This window comes from Zonotrichia albicollis, chromosome 1, assembly GCF_047830755.1.
Source record: "Zonotrichia albicollis isolate bZonAlb1 chromosome 1, bZonAlb1.hap1, whole genome shotgun sequence".
Classification (NCBI taxonomy): Eukaryota; Metazoa; Chordata; class Aves; order Passeriformes; family Passerellidae; genus Zonotrichia; species Zonotrichia albicollis.
The window spans coordinates 36,228,308-36,247,235 of record NC_133819.1 but is presented as its reverse complement, the minus strand read 5'-3'; the positions used below and the strand labels follow the sequence as shown (position 1 = coordinate 36,247,235).

The 18,928-nt window shown below is 37.2% G+C and overlaps 1 protein-coding gene across 9 annotated transcripts in view; it reads left to right on the top strand.

Annotated features, from left to right (window-relative positions):
* Positions 1-18,928, top strand: part of TBC1D5 (TBC1 domain family member 5) — a 315,747-nt gene that overhangs the window by 157,961 nt on the left and 138,858 nt on the right. For all 9 annotated transcript variants that reach the window (XM_026798892.2, XM_074538136.1, XM_074538133.1 and 6 more), the window contains 5 exons: positions 772-838; positions 13,854-13,962; positions 15,691-15,780; positions 15,881-15,952; positions 18,271-18,338. In XM_026798892.2, the coding sequence (XP_026654693.2) occupies positions 772-838; positions 13,854-13,962; positions 15,691-15,780; positions 15,881-15,952; positions 18,271-18,338 (406 nt within the window). The remainder of the gene's footprint in view (positions 1-771; positions 839-13,853; positions 13,963-15,690; positions 15,781-15,880; positions 15,953-18,270; positions 18,339-18,928) is intronic.

Genomic DNA, 18,928 nt, shown 5'->3' with positions numbered 1-18,928 from the left:
AAATACTGAAAAAACTTGATTTCAGTCAGCAGAAGGGAGAACAGAGTTGTGCAGTGCTACCTGTAAATTAACTAAGGAGGCACACAGGGACATAGAAGAATTATCAAACTAAATGACAGTGCAAGAATAAACAGTATAAAACAGGACAAGAATAAATTTGCTTTGAAAAATACTCCTGGCTTTTAGCAGTCTTTCAATAGACATAGTTATAGGAGGAAAATTTACTTGTAATGCTGGATTTCTAGCAACATCGCTGTTCCATGTATTCACCAGCCCACAGGATGTAAAATAAGATGTTTGGCAGACGTCTTAATAGGTACTTTCAGGGAAGCTTTGAACTTGTGCTGTGACAAAAAAAAAAAAAAGGTATCACAAAGTAAGCTCAGAATTTTTCACAAAAGAGATGAACTTTTACTTTTTTTTACTTAATGTTGGTAAAATCAAGCTCACCTACTTATGTGGTGTACTTCTGTAACCCTGTACTAGTTAAATTGTGTTTAATAATTTGAGAGGGACCTCAGTCAAAACTTTACTGAAATTAAGTATCAGATTTTCAGAACTTTCAGACTCCAGTTTGAACTTGGAGGCTAATTAAGATGGCTGTAAGAATTTGGAGAGGTAAAGTTGAGATTTGTCTATGTAAGTTTTAGGTGAATTTTGCTGTGACTGAAGTTACCATATATGGAAAAAGCAGTTGCAGTTGTCATCCATATTGTTTTCATATCAGAGTTTGTCTTACAACAAAGGTGTTTTCTCTTATTTTTGTATTAGGAGGATCAAATGAAAATGGAAGCACACCCTCCACCTCAGATTCAGATGGAACTTTTATTTCTTACAGGTTGGTAATTTTTTATATTTATTTTCTAATTCTAAGAAGGTTGATTTTAATAAGCCTAATCTATGTAATGCAAAAGAACAGGTCCTATACTTTAGGAGGATTGTAGAATCTAAACTGATACAGTAAAAGAACATGAAGTATTTAATTAAGGAATGATCTGAAAATTTGTTTTCTGGATTATTGGGTTTTTTTCAAAAGTTGTTCAAAGCACTTAACTGATGAAAGTACAAGATATTTGAAAGCCTAAACATTTTAAGGTTGTTTTTTGTAGGTTTATTTTCCTCCAAAGTATTCGATAAAGTAAACTCACAGTAACTGAGCTAAATGTTGAAATATTCAATTCACCACTGATCACCTTTCTGATCTTCTCCAAAGTAACTGGATTTTTGGACCACCTGAAATTCTATTTCCTCATTATTTCATCTCAAAAACCAAAGCCAAGATTAGTTACATTTGAGATTATTTGTCGGGAAAATAATATTTCAATTTTGTTGGCAGTAAACACCAGTCAAAGAAACTTTTTTCAGCAATGTCATTGAGCTTGATTCTTGCTTGGGTACATACCAGAGGATGTCTTGTTCTTGAAAGCACAGAAAGCTAATCAGCAGGTGTACACTTTCATCTTTCACCCTGCAAAATACTGACTCTGCCACAAAAAATCTTCTTCCTTGTGACTAGTAAATTAATAGTATGATTTGTGCAAACCAGAAGGATTGCATCTGATTTTCATGCTTAAGTATGGTAAAACAAAACATGCTTACCGCATGATTATTTTCAAATCATTTAGTGGACTGTGTTGGTTGGCATTTTTTTCAGTTTTGGTTTGTGCTCTGCTGGAGTCTGTGCTTCAAAGAGGTGCAGTCAGGCAGGAGGAACCTGCCTGTTCACCTTGTCCTGCTTGCAGCCAGCTGGGTGGGGACGTTGCAGCGTGGGGCAGGCAGCGAGCTGTGCTGTGCTGGTCACAGGGAGCCTCGGGCGTGGGGTGCCAACGAGGGACACGGTGCTGGAGAGCCTGTGTTGCAGGCTGGAGACACAGCCATTGCCAAGGAGAGCAAGGAGCAAACAGCCTGGTCGGGAGGATGTTGAAAAGAAAGACTTTTTGTAAGGACCTAGAGGGAACAGCAAAGAGTTTGCTGCGATTCAAACACCCAGAGGAAGTTTCTGGACTAAGAGCAAGGTTGGAACAAAGGGTGTGCCTGCAGGGACAAAGTGGGACTGGGGTGGGTTGATATAGGTTTCCTTACAATTTTTTTATCCTAATAAGTTGACTCTAATGAGACCTACTTGGTGATGATATAAAACTCTTCTAGGGTAGTTAGCGTATTCACTTTGATAAAATATGTTAGAAGATCCATTTTAGGGTTCTGCATGACTCTTGTTTCTTGTCATATTAATGTTTTCTGCATTAACATACTGTCAAAGTTAAAAGAAGGGCTGAAAAATACCACCCAGGATGATCTTCATGTTTTTTAGGTGTGAATCATATGTAGACAGAGAGACCACAAATCAGTCTCTCAAAAGTAGGCAAGAGAGAATTTAACCATATCAGCAAAAGAAAGTTGAGAGCTCTCTCTGCCATTAAAGCCAGGGAACTTATTCCTGAAAGCCATCAACTCAAGAGCACCAGCTCTTGTACCTGCCAAGTGGCAACACTTGAAGAAGCAGCCAGCTTTAGTTAGACTTTGGTTCCAGAGAGTGTGAGCTGTGGAGCTGGGGTCTGAGCCCTTCTTGTCACCTGTGCTCCACTCGGGCAGTAGCACTCATCTCTCAGGGAGCTGGTCCAGGGAGCTAACCCAGCCCAACCTGTTCATTCTTGGTTGGGAGAGCTTTCTGATGACTTCCTCCTGCCAAAGCTTCCCATGGTATCAGTGCCAGTGCAGGGAATGTAGCTAGTGGCAGGACAGAGATTGGTACCTTTTTCCTAAATCAGCCTAAAGCTTAGTGATTCTTTAATTCTCCACAGATTAAGTAGAGGTTAAAGCTGGTCTTTGTACCTATGTATTCCTTAGTCCAAAGTGCATATAATAAATGCGACGTTGGCTACAAGTTCCACTGAATAATACTCATATTCTGTCAAAGAGCCCAAATTAGAAAACTGAAGTTAATTAGTCTTTTAAGAAGGGTCCCATATCTCATTGCCAAAGTATTGTTGGTATAATTAAAGGCAAAATAGTAAAAAAGATATGTATGTGTGTATGTGTATTGGGGAGGTCTGTGTGCATACACATATATAAAAGTAACTTCTGACTTTTCATAGTTGGCAAGCTATCACCATTATTTAGTAGTAGTGCTTGAGATGTGAAATGTGTATTTGTTTCTCAGTGGCAAGTAATTCCTATGATCTAGTGAGGCTGGCTGTAAATTTGACAGTTGGGTTGGATATTGTTTTGATAGTTACAGTTCTGGACTGCATGTTAAGTAAAATTGAACATCTAACACCTTATGAAAGGTGAAAAGTGAATCTTAAACTATCTTGAAGGATAATGATGGCAAATGGTTGTTATTTCTTTAAAGACTCCTTAGAAATTTTGACCTATTTTAGGATACTGTCAAGGATTATTGTTTTAGTAAGTTAGTAATTTGATAAAATTAATGACAGTTGTATTTGCCCAATGCATTTCAGTCTATTATATTTTAAAAAGACCAGCTCATGAACTTCAGCCCTGAAAGAGGCAAAGGCATCTTTGAGTCATGGTAGATGTTGTACATATGCAGAAGATTAATACATGAAAAATTGTATTGAAGATTTTTGCTGAAACAAAAGTTGCCTTATATTTTGTCAGTAATAGGCTTTTACAATTTAATTAGAAGAAGTGACTCCAAAAATATTTGAATATTAATAAGTTTTGTTATTAAAGGGCTCTTAAAAGCATAGTTTTTACCACCATAAAAAATAAACCCCAGGAGAAGTTGTTTGGTTCTCACATTTTCTGTTTTAAAGGATATTTTGACTCTATCCAGTACAAGACTCCAAGTATATGTGCTAATAAAGGATGACATATCATTATTCTTTGGTATATTTATGATGCTCCAGAACTATTTGTATGGTTTGATTTTTAATATGAAGGTGTCACCTTAGAGTTTGTGACTCTTGCTTTTGTTGTTCACAAGCACAGCACAGCACAGATGTAGTGCTGCATGTGTTCAGATTGTGAGCATTTCCCTTTAGGTCATAAAGTTTGTAAGTAATGTAAGTGAAAAGCACGTGTGACTGGCATATATTTCTAAATATTCCTTGAGTTTGTGAAGGTGTCTTGTCAGGTCACAGAGAATTCTCTGTCTGGTCTTTATGCTCTGGTGGAAGTACTCTTTGTGTACTTGGGAAGAAGCTTTACTAATAAGAAATTACAACTAATTTTTTTTCCTAGAAGCATGTCATCAAAATTAGAAGTTCATTATTAGAAAGATTTGAACAAGGATTTAGACATATAATAACTTTCAGCTTTTAAATGTAAGAAACTTAAGGAAAATACTTCAGCTCTGCTCCACTGTATTGTTTTATTGCTATGGTTAAAGCCTTTCTTGGTTGTCCAAATGGCCTGGACTTCACCAAAAGGAAAAGGAAAATAGATATGGCTCTTTAGTTTCAGTATCTGCAATGCAGTGCCACTGGAAATTAGAAATACTGTCTTTCTCCTCCCTTCCCAAGGGCAGCTGACCTTCTCCTCGCCAAAGAGGTGAACCCCTTGCCAGCACATATGACTACAGACTATTACATTAATCTGTTTAGCCTCAGTACCAGCTGCTTGCATGTTTTTAATTATCTTATTAGATGGTATAACAGTGACCTATGAAATAAAATGAAGGTGAGTATTTTTTAACTTTATTTTACAGGCTATTTTTCTAAATATATTTTAATGACCTAATTATGACTTTTAGGGAGAGCCATTGATGCAGACATTCAATTTGGCTGATAGAATCTAACATCTCAAGGACACTTATTTTCTTTCAAGGTGGATTCATACATTAATACTGCTTCTAATAAATATATAGCCTAAAAAAGCTCACTTTTCATACTTGTGTATGAAGTTACTTTATGATTCAGAGAACCATGACTGCTATGTTGGATAATTTCTTAATACGTCTCTGCACATATATATGTAAGTTTAATTCTTACCCCATGTATCAAGATAAAGTTCTTTCCTCTGTGGCTTAAATTCCATGACAAATGATGATTGCTCAAAGCTGTGGGTTGTGTAGACAAGGTGTATTCCTTCTTCTGCTCATATTTCAAACAGGCAGAGGATCTAGTGTAAGAAAGACTTCTGTGTTCCATTTTCTCCCCCTGACTTCTTGCAGATTCTGCTTGCCAGATGTTTCCTTCCTTGATGCAGGAAGGCAGTGTGGTCCTGCTGGCTGAGGCGTTTCTTGTGTGCCAGCCAGCTGCGGGCACTGAGCGTACAGAACAAAGGCAGCAAGGGGTGCAAGCTGTTCCCCCTTGGTTCTTCCCTCTTCCAAAAGTGGTGCTCAAACCTTGTCCTTTGGCTTTTGTTGGCAGTTGATCCAGAAGTGGCTACATAGCCTCTGTCCTTACATTTTAAACATACTGTGAAGATGTGTGCAACTTACATACCTCCACCTTAAGGAAAACTTTGTCCTACTCTATTAGGAAGCAGCCCTTTTCCATCTACACAAGCCTATCTAGTCTTGTTCATACACAGACAATGGTACTTTATTGTTTTAATTTTAATCCACTTCTGTGCAATTACAGTTTTATTTTTCCTGATTTTGTTCACTGTATGTCCACACATAATCAGGAGATGTAAAGAACAAGCTTGTTTCTATGGGTTTTTCTATTATTTTGAAATAGGAAAAATTGGACACAGAAGGCAATGCAGTGAAATTGTCATTGCCACTCCACTCCACAATGCAAGGAGAATTCACAGCACTTGCATCCTTTCTCTCTTTCCACAAGGAAGCAGTAAAACTGGCATCCATGTTTATTTTGTTTTATCCTAAACCATTTGCTGGACTCTGTTCCAGTCGATTCCATTTATGTGCAAAGAGGCCTTTTCAGTGTGAGTTAATTTTTTCTGGGAGCATGTAAACTCTCTCCTTGATTCTTCTGAAAGACCATGTTCACAATGTGCTAAGAATCTTTCTCTGGATGTGGTAGTCTGTGCCAGTACTCTCATTTGTCAGTGTTTGTGATTCTGTTAGGAATTCCATCTTGCGAATCTCCTTTTTCCAGCAAGAGAAAGTGACTGTTTGCTCTGATCACAGGTTTCCTCCAACAGGTTCTTTTTACTCCAAAACCTGGAAGATCACTTTTACACCTATTAAAAGCTTAGAAGATTTCTGATTTTCTCTGAATTCTTTAAAATTGCCTTTTTTTTTTTTTTTCCTTTTAAGGAGACTTACATTATTTCCATCTCTTTCTTTTCAAATTTGTATTATTTACTTCTTCCTTCCTAGTTGATCCTTGCTGCATTCCTTGCCTGGTGTTCTAAGGAATTGGTGAATGATATCATAAGAGAAGGAAGAATAAATTGTGATTAAGGAACTGAAAAACTATATCCAATATACTTTTTCTAAAATACAAGCATTTCAACACATATATTTTCGATGTTTCTAGCTTGTGTAGTGAAAATTATATTACTTTCTAAAGACATAGAAATAGTAATACGGACTTGCTTTCTGGTTTAATGCAATGTAATAGGGAAAAGCAAATTTAAGACATTTGCTTAAAGCTTGAGATGGTTTTGACAGAGAATCAGAAAGGAAGGATTGAGTTACCAACATCTTTTGTTGGTAGAAGGTTTTTTTTATGGATTGGCTGCAAGAAGGAAAGACTTAGATTGTGAAGAGGGACCATGGAAGACAGAATGGTAATTTCTAAAGTCCATGAAAAGCAAGTCCATTGTCCCTTACTAATGCTTTCATTATGAATTTCTTTTACTTTTTTTAATCTCAATAACCTTTAGACTTTCATGGCAATTGGGAGATGTGACTGGGGACATTTTCAAGAAGGCTAAGAAGGAGGATGTAGGGAAATGGATCAGTTAGCCACAGTCTGTAGTCAGGACAAGTAGGAAGTAAATGTTCTTCATCTACATGCAAAGAATTTCAAAGATATTGGGGGATTTAAACTAGAAATCTTTGAGCTCTGCAACTGGCAAACTCAGTTACAATACAAAAATAAAAATAGTTGAACATAATATCAACATTTGTCTCACCATTCTGTAAATGTATGCAGAAAATAATGAGTAGAGAAGAATGTGGTGGTGAAATTTAGACTTCAAAATGGCGGTAACAAGAATTCTTCTATAAAAGCTGAACTGGTCAAGGGTTGGAAATTACGTGCTTTCCAAAGGCCAAACTTGGCTCTTCAGCTGAGAACCACCAAGGCAAAGTGGACAATTTGGAATATGGAGAAGGATATCTTTGTGTTCTGCGTCAGACCTAGTGCTGTGAGGAAGGATGCTGGCAGAGCATCCTGCTGCCAGTGCAGCCTTATTTCAGTTCCCTAAGCTGTGCTGCACACACACTGGTCGCTTAAAGAGCATAGCTAACTAATAACTTTATTTGCTGGAATGTTTGCCTTAAGAAAGTGATTTTACCTTTCTTCTCACAAACCTTTTTAACTGTATGTCAGCCAAAAGCAGATGAAACCTGAACTGTTTAGAAAAATCTGCCCTTTGAATGTTCAGCCTCCCAGCAACACAGCCATGCATATTCACACTTACATGGCTGTTAGCTCTGCCACGTATCCTGAGGCAGGACTTTGAGAAACAGAGGAAAATACATGTATTTTCCAAACAGACTGATAAGCCTTCACATTAAAGCTGTCAAATGGATTTTCAGGGTAGCAAATAGAATCTGTGTGTTTCAGAAATATTTTTTTAGAAACTCTACTTCTTATTACTTGATACTACCTTTCAATTTTTTTCATCTGTTTTTATAGAATTAATTCTCTTTATTTCATTCCTGAAAGTTGCCTCACCTTTTTCTCAACTGTTGATTTTACAACATAATAAATAATACAAACTATGCATGTTTCTTGGATTTATGCAGTGTGTTTGAAGGGAAATGTTGCCTCTATTTAAATATTTAAATATAGATACTTGATATTCCTCTCAATAAAGATCTCATATTGCAAAACATATGACACAATAATTTGAGAATTGGTTTTCTTTCTGATGGCCTGTTCAGTAGCCTGTTGCTTTATTGAGTGCCCCTGAGGAGCCCAGTTTGGGTCTCAACATTTTAAAAAGCAGATTTTGAAGATGAAGACTCGTATAAAAATGTGAAAGGGGCTTTTCTAGAAGCACACATGCCATTGTTTGAAGATGATTTTGTCAATACTAGCAGCGCTGCTCAAGAATTTTCTTTGTATCTCTCTGAGGCTATCTATTTTATCCTTTAATATTGGTTTAGAGGATGGAATAAGCTTGAGATTTAGATTGAAATCCTAAATATGTATGCAAATGTTTCAGTAGTATAGCAGTATTCTTCCACAGACTGAGAGTATTCTTTGTTATCTAAATATTTGTAAATATCAAATTGGTCTTGTTTCTGCAAGGACTCAAAAAAAAGGTATTTCAAAACTTGGCATGAAATATTTTGAAAAGGCATGAGACAAAATAATGATGCACACTATCTGATGACCCAGTAGGTACTGGTTTCTTTGTTAACTGCAGTTTCACTTGAACATGAATTATCGACAGTAATATTTACCTGGTAGATCTGAGCCCCTGCAGTCACAGAACTGAAACTTTTGCCTTTTCTCAGTGGCATAGATTGTAGTTCCATGTGGTTCTTCACATTTTTGCGTTTTTCTGGGTTTTAGTGTCTTCCACAGAGTTTTGGTGTTGTCTGAACATGATGGTACAAAAATACTTCTAGTATTTTACACTAGTTTTAGACTTTGGCAGGATCTGCATTCATGCATTTCCCCAGCTTTATCCTCTAAATCAGTAAATGCAGAAGCATCAGTTATTGCTGTCTGTGCTAAACTAGTCTCCCTCAATTGTATTTCTTCCTCTTCTGAACAGAGTATGTATTTTGTAAGGAGCCTTAATGGGCTACCATTGCATTCTTCTCCATATCTATGCTAGATGTTGGTTTTACCATTATGCTGGAGATGGAAATTTAGCGGCAGAGGCAGATGTTCTGCTTCTGCCTGTCAGTGGAGGAGTCTTTGTTACCATTCTGCCTGTCAGTGGAGGAGTCTTTGTTACCACTCCCCAACGTGCACAAGCTCAATGTTGCCTCAGTAAAGCTCTTGGAACTATTTGAATTTATTTCCTAGGCATATTGTTAGATTATTGATGTTGTGCATTCTGAAAGAGTTTATAGTTGCTCATTCCTCCATAGCTGAGCAATAGTGGAATTCCAGTGACTTTTAGTAAGATGTTAGACCTTAGAGATGCACATACCTTTTCAAGAATGCTATTTATGTGCATGTAGAATTTTACTTAGACTTCCTGGAGTAAAGTCCTGCTTGTTGTGATCTCTACTAACAGTCAACTGAAAGGAACATTTCTGTTCCAAACTTCAGGCTTCTGTATCTGAAAATCTGATGCTTTTAATTGCCTTAACAAGAATCATATCCACAAATCATATCCTCTTGAAAAGAAAGAAAAATAGACTTCTGTATATGATTTGCTCAGAGGTCAACCTCATTTCTTATAAGAAAGAAGTGTGTGTCTTAGAGCAGACCCCAGTATACAATTCTTTGGCAGAGAGATTTAAACTCTTGTGGTTATGACATAAGTGTATGTTTCAAAAGTTGTAAAGGAGCAGATGAGAACTATGAACAATTCCTGCAGAATTAATCCCTTCATTGATTTGCCTACTTTTTCTTTCATACATATTGAGCACTTTTCCTGCTTTGAAGTAATGCAACTGTCCCTAATTCATTCCAGTAGATATTTTACATTGGACAGCAGAGATAACACATATGAAATTAAGTCTCTTAAAGAACTATTATTCCAATAATTTCTTTCTCATTCAGGTCTGTGTTGGTTTGGCACGGCCTGGTTATTGGTAGCAGGGGGGCCACAAAGGTGGCTTCTGTGAGAAACTGCTGGAAGCTTCCACCATGCCCAGCAGAGCCAAGCCCTGATGGCTCTGAAGATGGACATGCTGCTGGCCAAGGCTGGGCCAGTTAGACATGTTGGTAGGGCCTCTGTGACAACATATTTAAGAAGAAAATCAAAGTGGAGCATGCACTGTTTTTCTTACAGTCAGAGAGGAGAAGGAGGTGAGAACATGTAAGAGAAAACAACATGGAGACAGCAAGGTCAGTGGAGAAAGAAGGGCAGGAGGTGCTCCAGGCTCCAGAGCTGAGATTCCTCTGCAGGCTGTGGTAAAGACCATGGTGAAGCAGCCGTGTCCCTGCAGCCTGTGGGGATCCATGGGGGATGAAGAGATCCACCCACAGCCCGTGGGGGAGTGCCCACACCAGAGCAGGTGGATTCCTGGAAGAGTCTGTGATCCAGCTGGAGACCAGGTGGAGGGAGGAAGCCTGTTTCCAGGCTGGAGCAGCCTGTCCTTGGAGGACTGCAGCCCATGGAAAGAGTGACCCATGTTGCAGCAGTTCTGGGAGGACTCTGATTCCATGGGAGGGACTCGTGTTTGCAGCAGGTGCAGTTTGGCTGCTGCTCGTGAGCATGGACCCACCCCAGAGAAGTTCACAGGCAACTGTCTCCCATGGGAGGGATCCCATGGCCTCATAGGGGAAGGACTCCTCTCCCTGAGCAGCAGGAGAAAACCTTGGATGACAAACTGAACAAGCCCCCATGCCTTGTCTCCCTGTGCTGTTGGTGCAAAGGAGTGAGGGGTTGGGAGGAAAAAAGATGTTTTAAGGGCTTCTTTTACTTCTCATTATCCTCTTCTGACTCTGTTAGTTGTAAATTCACTTTGCAACTTTGAGACTGTTTTGCTCTTGAAGTGTTTTCTCCTGGTCCTTAACTCAATTTTTTTCTCTCCTCTCCCTAGCTGTGGCACGGGAGGTTGAGGGAGCAGCTTTGATGGGTGCCTGGCATTGCACCAGTGTCAAACCACGACAGGGTCTTATATTATATGTATTTATTATTACTAAGAAGACTTTACAATATGCCGAATAGTACATTAGACAGGATACTCAAATAAGAATCTAAAATGAAAATATTTACAAAATAATCAGAAAACATCGACATTTGCTTTTAATTGTACACTCTACAGGTGGTATAACACAGGATCATGCATTTCATTTTCTAGTTTGATTAAAAGTAAATGCATGTGCTTATTCATAGTTTAGGTGGTTCCTGATAGCTCTTGAAATCTTACACTGCAGTGAAACAAATGGAATATGGTAGACATGAGTTCCAATCTTAATTGCTTATTTCATGTTGACCGGTGGGTTTTCTGCAATCCTGGGTTAACAAGGCTCTTAGATATTATTTTACATAGTAGGGCTATATAATTTCAAATGTTATCTTTTTAGAATTGATTGCTTGTTCATATTAAACAGTGTTACCACTATTAAAAGTCTCTAGAATTGTAAAGCTTGGATTATTAGTCTTCATTCAAAATACTTGAGACATGAATTAGGGAATGCTGTTCAGAAAGGATTTTAACTATCATTCAGCTCTACTAAAACTGAGGCATATCTCAGCTTCCAAGTAATTTCTTTTTCAGTTGCTTATAACTTTTTTTTTTGTGATCCTAGCAGCCAAGGGGGAACGCAGAGGAGATACAATCTTGCCAAATTTCTTTTGGCGGTTTTAAAAGTAATTTGGTTCAAAACGTGTTTGGAATCGCATTACTTTTTTTTTTTTTTAAAGCATAATATCTGCACTAATACAATTTCAGAAGTGTTGAAATTACTTTCTTACTGTGTAGCAATCACTTCCAGCAGCTGGTGAGAAAAATAACCTGAAGAGTTTCTTTCCTTTCTGTTCTTTCTTTTCACAGTTGCAGTGGTTGAAACCTTTTGCTAACTCAGCTGACACACTGGCATTTTCAAAGACATTGTGGGAATGTCATCCACTTGCAGAACAATGTGAATAGCTTCAGAGTCTGACCTGTTGTGTGCCCAGGGGAATGTGGCACTCTTGAAACATAGCTACCTTAGGGAGGCGGCTTGGCAGGAGTTATAATAGCCAATGATGCTACAGAATTTACAATGGCAAATGAAGAATATTATACGTGGTAGAAACAGGAGGGTTATTTAGATAGCCATAATATACTGTAGTTACTGAAATACACGTGGCTGTGAAAGAAAGGCCCAGATTTTCCTCAAGCTGTGTCTGCTGTATACCATACGTTGTATTTAAAGGAGGCAGAATCATGGTAAACAATCGTAGGCAGCTCCCTGCAGAAGGTGAGGATGTGTGGGAGACAAGGAGACAAAAATGACCAGATAGTCTTTCTGTCTTGGAGACTGGGGGATGTGAGAGGAATGGAAGAAGCTGCTCTACACCATTGGAATGACTTGCTGCTCTTTTGGTCACCTGGGCGTACTGATACTTGGGAGAAGCTGAAGGCAGCCCTAAATTCTGCAGTCTAACACTGCTGTAGGCATCTTTGCTCTTATCTAGAACACCTTTGGTTTTCAAAGTAATTAATAATCAAGACCCAGAAGTAAACAACTTTTTTTTTTTTTTTTAAGACTGTGGTCCTAGCTGAAAGGTGGTGCATTCACAAACACAGAACTTCAGGTCTCAGCATGAATCATGAGCTTGCTCCTGTCACAGAGGAAGACAACCGTCATTTCCTGGCTTACTGAGTCCATTCCTCTACAATTCTCGGCAGCTATATCTTACAATTCTGTTTTAAAAAACTCGCTCTCTCAACTCAGCTTAAAAGGCTGAAAGCCATCTAACTTCATCTTGCATATATTTAGGGCAATTTGCAAAACCAGTTTGCTGGTATTTAGTATAACCCACTCTGTGACCCTCCTTAGCAGAGTAAATGTGGTGAGATGTTAGCCTGGAGTCATAATAGTAGTTTCCCTCTTCCTGGTTTCATTTGGTCTCCCAGGGAGAAGTAATAGTCTCCCATGTGACAGGGGGAGGTGGAGATGTTCACCTTAAGGACATGCATTGAAAATAAATCTGAAACACATTTCCTTGCACATAACCCAGCTCCTTACCTTGAAATTGCCCTTTGTATTTTAAAGTGGCTGCAGAAAGTCTGCGAGCAAGTCATGGGCTACTAAGACTATCAGATGGCTTCAGCTGTTCTTGAGATTCATTTCAGTAGAAGTTGCAGGAAACATAGGTTTAATTCTTTTATTCAAACTCAGTAGATGGTTTGGGACAATTAATTTCCAATTGTTTCCCAGTAGAGCAGATTTACTTGTATATTAATGAGGCACAGGTGTTAGGCCCCTGGTGCCTGCATGCCTGGGAGGCATATTTAGGTTGTTTATCTAGTCAGCCATAGGTACTGCAAGGTACTCAAGCTTGCCTTTAACAGTTTATACAGTGAGGCTTTTTAATTTTTTGATGTTTTTTTAAATTTCCTAGCACCTGTTAAAATTTTAAAACTGATCATGTAGAAAGAAGTAGGAGTGATTTCAATAGTAAATAGCACTAAATGTTAAAGAAAGTCATCTTCTATGATGCTTAACTGCCCAGCTTGACATTAAGAAGAAAAGAAGGTTCATTTAAGCAAATACGTCATGTGAAGAGCTAATACAGTCAACAGTGTACTTTTCTGTTGCATATTTTTGGAATAGGTACTTCTTTGTCTACAGCTGAAACATGAATGTGCTTATATTAATATTCATTTTTCTTGTTTATTCACTGAACTGCAGTACCAACATTTTAGAGGAAATGGAATAGCCTCCATAGACATTATGAATTTCAGTAGCTGGCATAATTATAGCGATCTACATATTCATTAAATCCAAAGAAGAAATGTGTCCAAAAAAACAGCCATGCGTTTAGAAGTGGTATACAACTAAATATATACATTTTAAAAAGTTGCTTTCCTCTGCTTATCCAAAATTGTATAGTGTCATATAGTCCTTAAATCAGCTAAGGCTTTTTTTTTGTTTAAATGTTCATTCCTTTTGCTTTTGCAGTAAAGAATGGGAAGAACTATTTGTAAACAACAATTACTTGGCAACTATACGGCTGAAGGGGATTAATGGGCAGCTGAGAAGCAGCAGGTTCCGTAGTGTTTGCTGGAAGGTAAGAAGAGAAAATATTTATTTACAGTTTGTGGTTGCAATATATCAACACATTACCTGATGCGCTGGAAGATTATTGATGCAAAGAATCATGAATTTTCCAAGAGACTTCATCCCAATGTTTTCCTACTCGTTTTTATAATTCATTGGACATTTGCTAACCACATCAAATTGCTTTAAAGCTGAATTGCAGGTAATAGCAAAAGAATCCTAGGAAAGTGTATCTTTGTGCTGGTGATATGTTTAGAATTGAGTGCCATACAGCCATCTCTCCTCTCAGTATCTGTGCAGGGAAGTCATGCACTGGAAATAGATAGGAAGTTAGTCTAAAAAATTATGGTTTTGTGGAATTTGGGACTGCTTTAAAATCAGTCTGATGCTTCTGCTATCTGGTTTTCCCACTGAAATGAGAAAGTGAAGATCAATCCCTCTTGTAAGGACTGGATGAAGAGGGAAGCAAGGTCTTCCAAAAGCACAACAGCTCCTTGGGAGTTATTTGGTGTTTTTTTTTAAAGTAGCAGGGAAAGGAAGAGAGAAGGAAAGCAAGGTAATACAGGGTAGCTCTCTAAAGTCCAAACAAATTTTTTACAATGACATTCAAGTCTTCTGTTGTGCACTGTCTCAGATAGTAGAGAAAATTTTTTTAGTAGAATTACTGTGTGTTAATGCTGATCATTTAAATTACTTCATTTGGAATTTCTGAACCATCATTTTGGCACATAGAGACCTATAAAAAGAAATTTAAAATACTCCTTTTATATGAATGAAAGAAAGTTTGAAAATTGAAATATATGTAGCATTGAACTAGTTTAAAGTTAATGAAAATATTTTATTCAGCAAGCCCAGTGAATATATGCCACCTGCATTGTTTTACCAGTTTGCTTCTTTTTAAGTTTCTAAACTAGGAGGCCATAACTCACAGCTCTAAACTAACACAAACAACAAGTCCTTCCCTGTCTACCAATTAAATCAAGGAGTGGTTTTATTTTATAAATAAGGCAAGGTTTATTTGCTTGTCCCAATATGCATTAGGGTTCTGTTGTTAAATTCTGAAATTTAGGAATGATTTGTCAGTACTTCTGTTTGTCAGTATTACTGTTTCTTAACACTTTACAATGTGCAAATAAAAACATTGAAAAAGCAAGAAAATACTGGGGTTTTTCCTTGCTTCAAATGCAATTAAATAGTATTTTGCACTGCATGTTTCTTTCTAAGCCTTTTCAAAGAGACATGTAAAAACTGAGATGTAAGCTTTCTCAAGGACTTTCTGCAAAACTGCCTCTCTTAGCTGTCTTGCAGAATTCCAGAGCATGTTGCAATTCTCACATTGGGTATATCCCTCAGTGCTTAGGTCCTGCTCTGCATTTGTATTTTAAGCACGTTGCATTAGGTCATCAGTGCTACATAAATAGCATCAAATTTTGTATATTTTTTTTTCATATCTTTGCATATTATTTCTGCCTTGGAAGTCACCACCAACTTTACTGTAGCTGTAACAGTTTACAAAGCTTGAGTTCATGGCTTCAGTTGACTTTAATGCTTTTGCCCTATAGAACTGCTGTTGTTCCTAGCTATTTATTTATGGACTAGAAAGCACTGAAACAAGAAATATTTATAGCTCTTTTCTTTCTCTTTCTTTCTGGGGTGGTTTATGCTGTCTGATAGGATTTATATGGAAAGCTATGTAAAACTGATGAAACTTAATGAATTTATTTTGTTTTGCTAATAGCTATTTCTGGACGTTCTACCACAAGATAGAAGTCAATGGATTAAAACCACTTCAGACTTAAGAACTTCTTACAGTAAGATCAAAGAAATTGTAAGTTGGTACAAAATAGGTTCTCATACTTTGGCATAGATATTAACATTTATAGCATAACACGAGAGGATCTGATTTTTTTTTTCGTGTTGTTGTCTAGCACATTACAAACCCTCGGAAAGCAGGACAGCAAGATCTGATAATCAACAACCCACTCTCTCAGGATGAAGGGGTAAGTTAACCCAACACTTGCTACTAAAGTTCTCATCTTTGCGATACTGACACAAGTGAGTTCTTGCTGAAGCAGGCAAAATGGCAGATGGTAAAATCTCCCTCCTAAATGTCCAGACTGACTTGTGTTAACCGTTGTTCCACAGGTTCTGCTGGACAGCTGGAAATGCTCATTTCCAGGTTCATATTCTGATTTTTAGGGCTTAATTCAGGGAAGGCTGTGGTAAAAAAAAATGACTGCTGGACTATATTTAACTGATGCGTTTTTTTATCTCTGTATGTTTTCATTTTATACATCAAATAGCTCTAGTTTAAGGAGTGTTCAAACAGTCAATATGAGGTGAATGCTGTTGACAGAACAATGAAATACCTTCCTCTGGAAGATTGTTCAGCCTTGGACAGTTTTTTTACTGCATTTTGTTATACCTGAAAAGCTTTTAAGAATTTTATAGCAGATATCTTTAAGCTTTTCTATTAATTATTTTACCATTGTTACCATCAAAATTCTTTTTTTTTCCAAATTTTTAAAATAACTTAATGCAATGAAAATAAGTGGTTTGGCTGCACTTAAGAGATTTACACCTGAAAAGACTGTCTCAGATATCTCTGGTGATACTACTCCTGTTTTGTTCACAAACAGAAGCCCATACTTCATCTCTAGAGTGGTACTGTGCTCCTTATTTAATTTAGAAGGAGAGAGCTCTGCAGCTGTTATGACTGTGCACATCATCAAACTATTCTTGCATCCATCTGGACAGAAAGTTGTGTCAAATGTAAAAGATTTAAAGCATTTCTGCTGTAGTTTGTGGTTATACACAGTGGCTCAACCTGCTTTCTGCCTGTGGTGTCTTTCAGGTATAGAAAACAAAGGTTAACATGTCAGAATATGTGGCAGGGGATTAATCTATAAAAGAAAGCCACTGGCCAAATCAGGCATAGGACTGAAGAACAAAGTGCCTTTGAGCCTCTGTTGTGACTGAATGTTACACCCATTTTGTGTCCTGATTTTTCCTTCCTTTTGCAATGCAGCTTCTGTTTGTATCCTCTGTTCTGATGGGCCAGGGTGGGAGCAGGGACAGAGAAGTTCCAAAATGCGGTCTAGCTGCATGAAAAGAGTTGTGAATTAAAAACATACAGTGAGTACTCACTGTATGTAAGACATTATCAAAGATATAAATATTTTTGAAATCTAGATTTTTTCCCAAGTTGTAGCACAAATATAGCAATTAATTAACATGGGGTTTTGTTATTTTATTTCCTCCCTATAGATAGCATTAATTTAATTTCTCTTTTCATTCTGTGGAGCATAAGCCACCATGGGAAAAATTGCTTACCAGGAGGCCAGAAATTGTGGAAGTATTGTACAGACTCTGTGCTGTATTTCATTGGCTGGTGCTGCTGCTATCTGAAAACTTACCTAACCTGCATGAAGTCTGCTGTAACTTTCACTCAGTCTGTATTTTGGTCAAGCTACCATCCCTTTACAATAAATAATAGTTTCCAATACTTTTTCTGGAGGATACAATTAACAGCACTTTCTGACTTCTTTCCTGTTAGCTTTTACACATATTTTTAAGCAAGGCATGGAAACAAAAGAGAGACCATGAAAATGGTCGTAAGCATAGCTACAGAAGAAGCTAAGCCTACTTCAGATTCTTTTTTTTAGTATTTTTTATTTTGATAGTGAGCTTTAAATACTCTGGCTTTTCCTATCATAATTTTTTTTGGAATGGCCAGTCTTGGTCTTCAGAGTGGATTAGAATGATGATGTTTTCATAATAGGTATTTGATTATCATTCACTCCTTATATGATTTTGTCTCCACTATAACAAATTAACTTGCTCCCAAACAACTTCTTATTATGGATATTGCTGCAACTTCCAATTAAAGTCCATACATCCATAGAAGAGGTATGGTACAGTCCAGTGATACAGACCTTTTTCCTCACATGAACAACTGGATTTTTTCCAGTTGAATTGCTGGTTCTGGTAAGTTTGACTTTACTCTGCCATTCTAAATATTCTTCCTGGAACCCAAACAAGTAACTCATAAACCTGCAGCCATCCATTGAGCAAATGCCATGAGCCTAGGACAAGGATCCAGGAATTTGAATGCTTTTATTTCTAATCCAAACTGACTTTCTCAGATATGTTGTGCTGATCACCAACATTCTTTATCTCCCATAAAATACTGATATACCGGGAATGTTGAGGATTAATTTGTCAATATTTGTACAGTGCTTTGCAGTACTTTATAGTTTAAAAGCCGTAAATATTTGTAGAAGTCTTGGTTTCATACAAGTATTTTTTCTTATTTCAGAGTCTTTGGAATAAATTTTTCCAGGATAAAGAGCTTCGAGCAATGATTGAACAAGATGTGACGAGAACGTATGTAGATATTTAAGAGAAATTTCTGTATATAAATTTATATTCTGCATTTTTATGTGGTATATATTATATTGTGTTTTCTTGACTTTGGTTAATGTAAATGTCAGGTTTGTTGAACATGAATGTGTGGAAACATACATTAAATGTATAAAAATACAACTTACATGGAGTAAAAAATGAGACCATTTAGCTGAACATTAAATCCCGGAGATTTGTTGGTATCATTGAAGGAAAGCTCTTCTAAATTAAGATATTAGGAAGTGTACTACTTGTGAAATTTAATGTAGTTTTCTGCATGAAGCAAAGAGAACATAAGAGAAGCTGAAAGGTCTTTTAATTATGATCATAATGAAAGATCAAACAGATTACTTTCCTAATTCTCAACACTTAATACAATCAATAATAAAAAAACAGTTTGTAATTAGTAAGGGAAATGTCACTCATGTGCAGAAGTTGAGAGGTTCTATTTTTATTTATCATTATTCTAGCTTTATTTGTCATATATGCCTTTTAAAATTTGTCCTGATATTACTATGATTATGTTTTCATCTTCTTGGCCCTTAGGTCATTCCTGTTTAGAAACTTGTTTG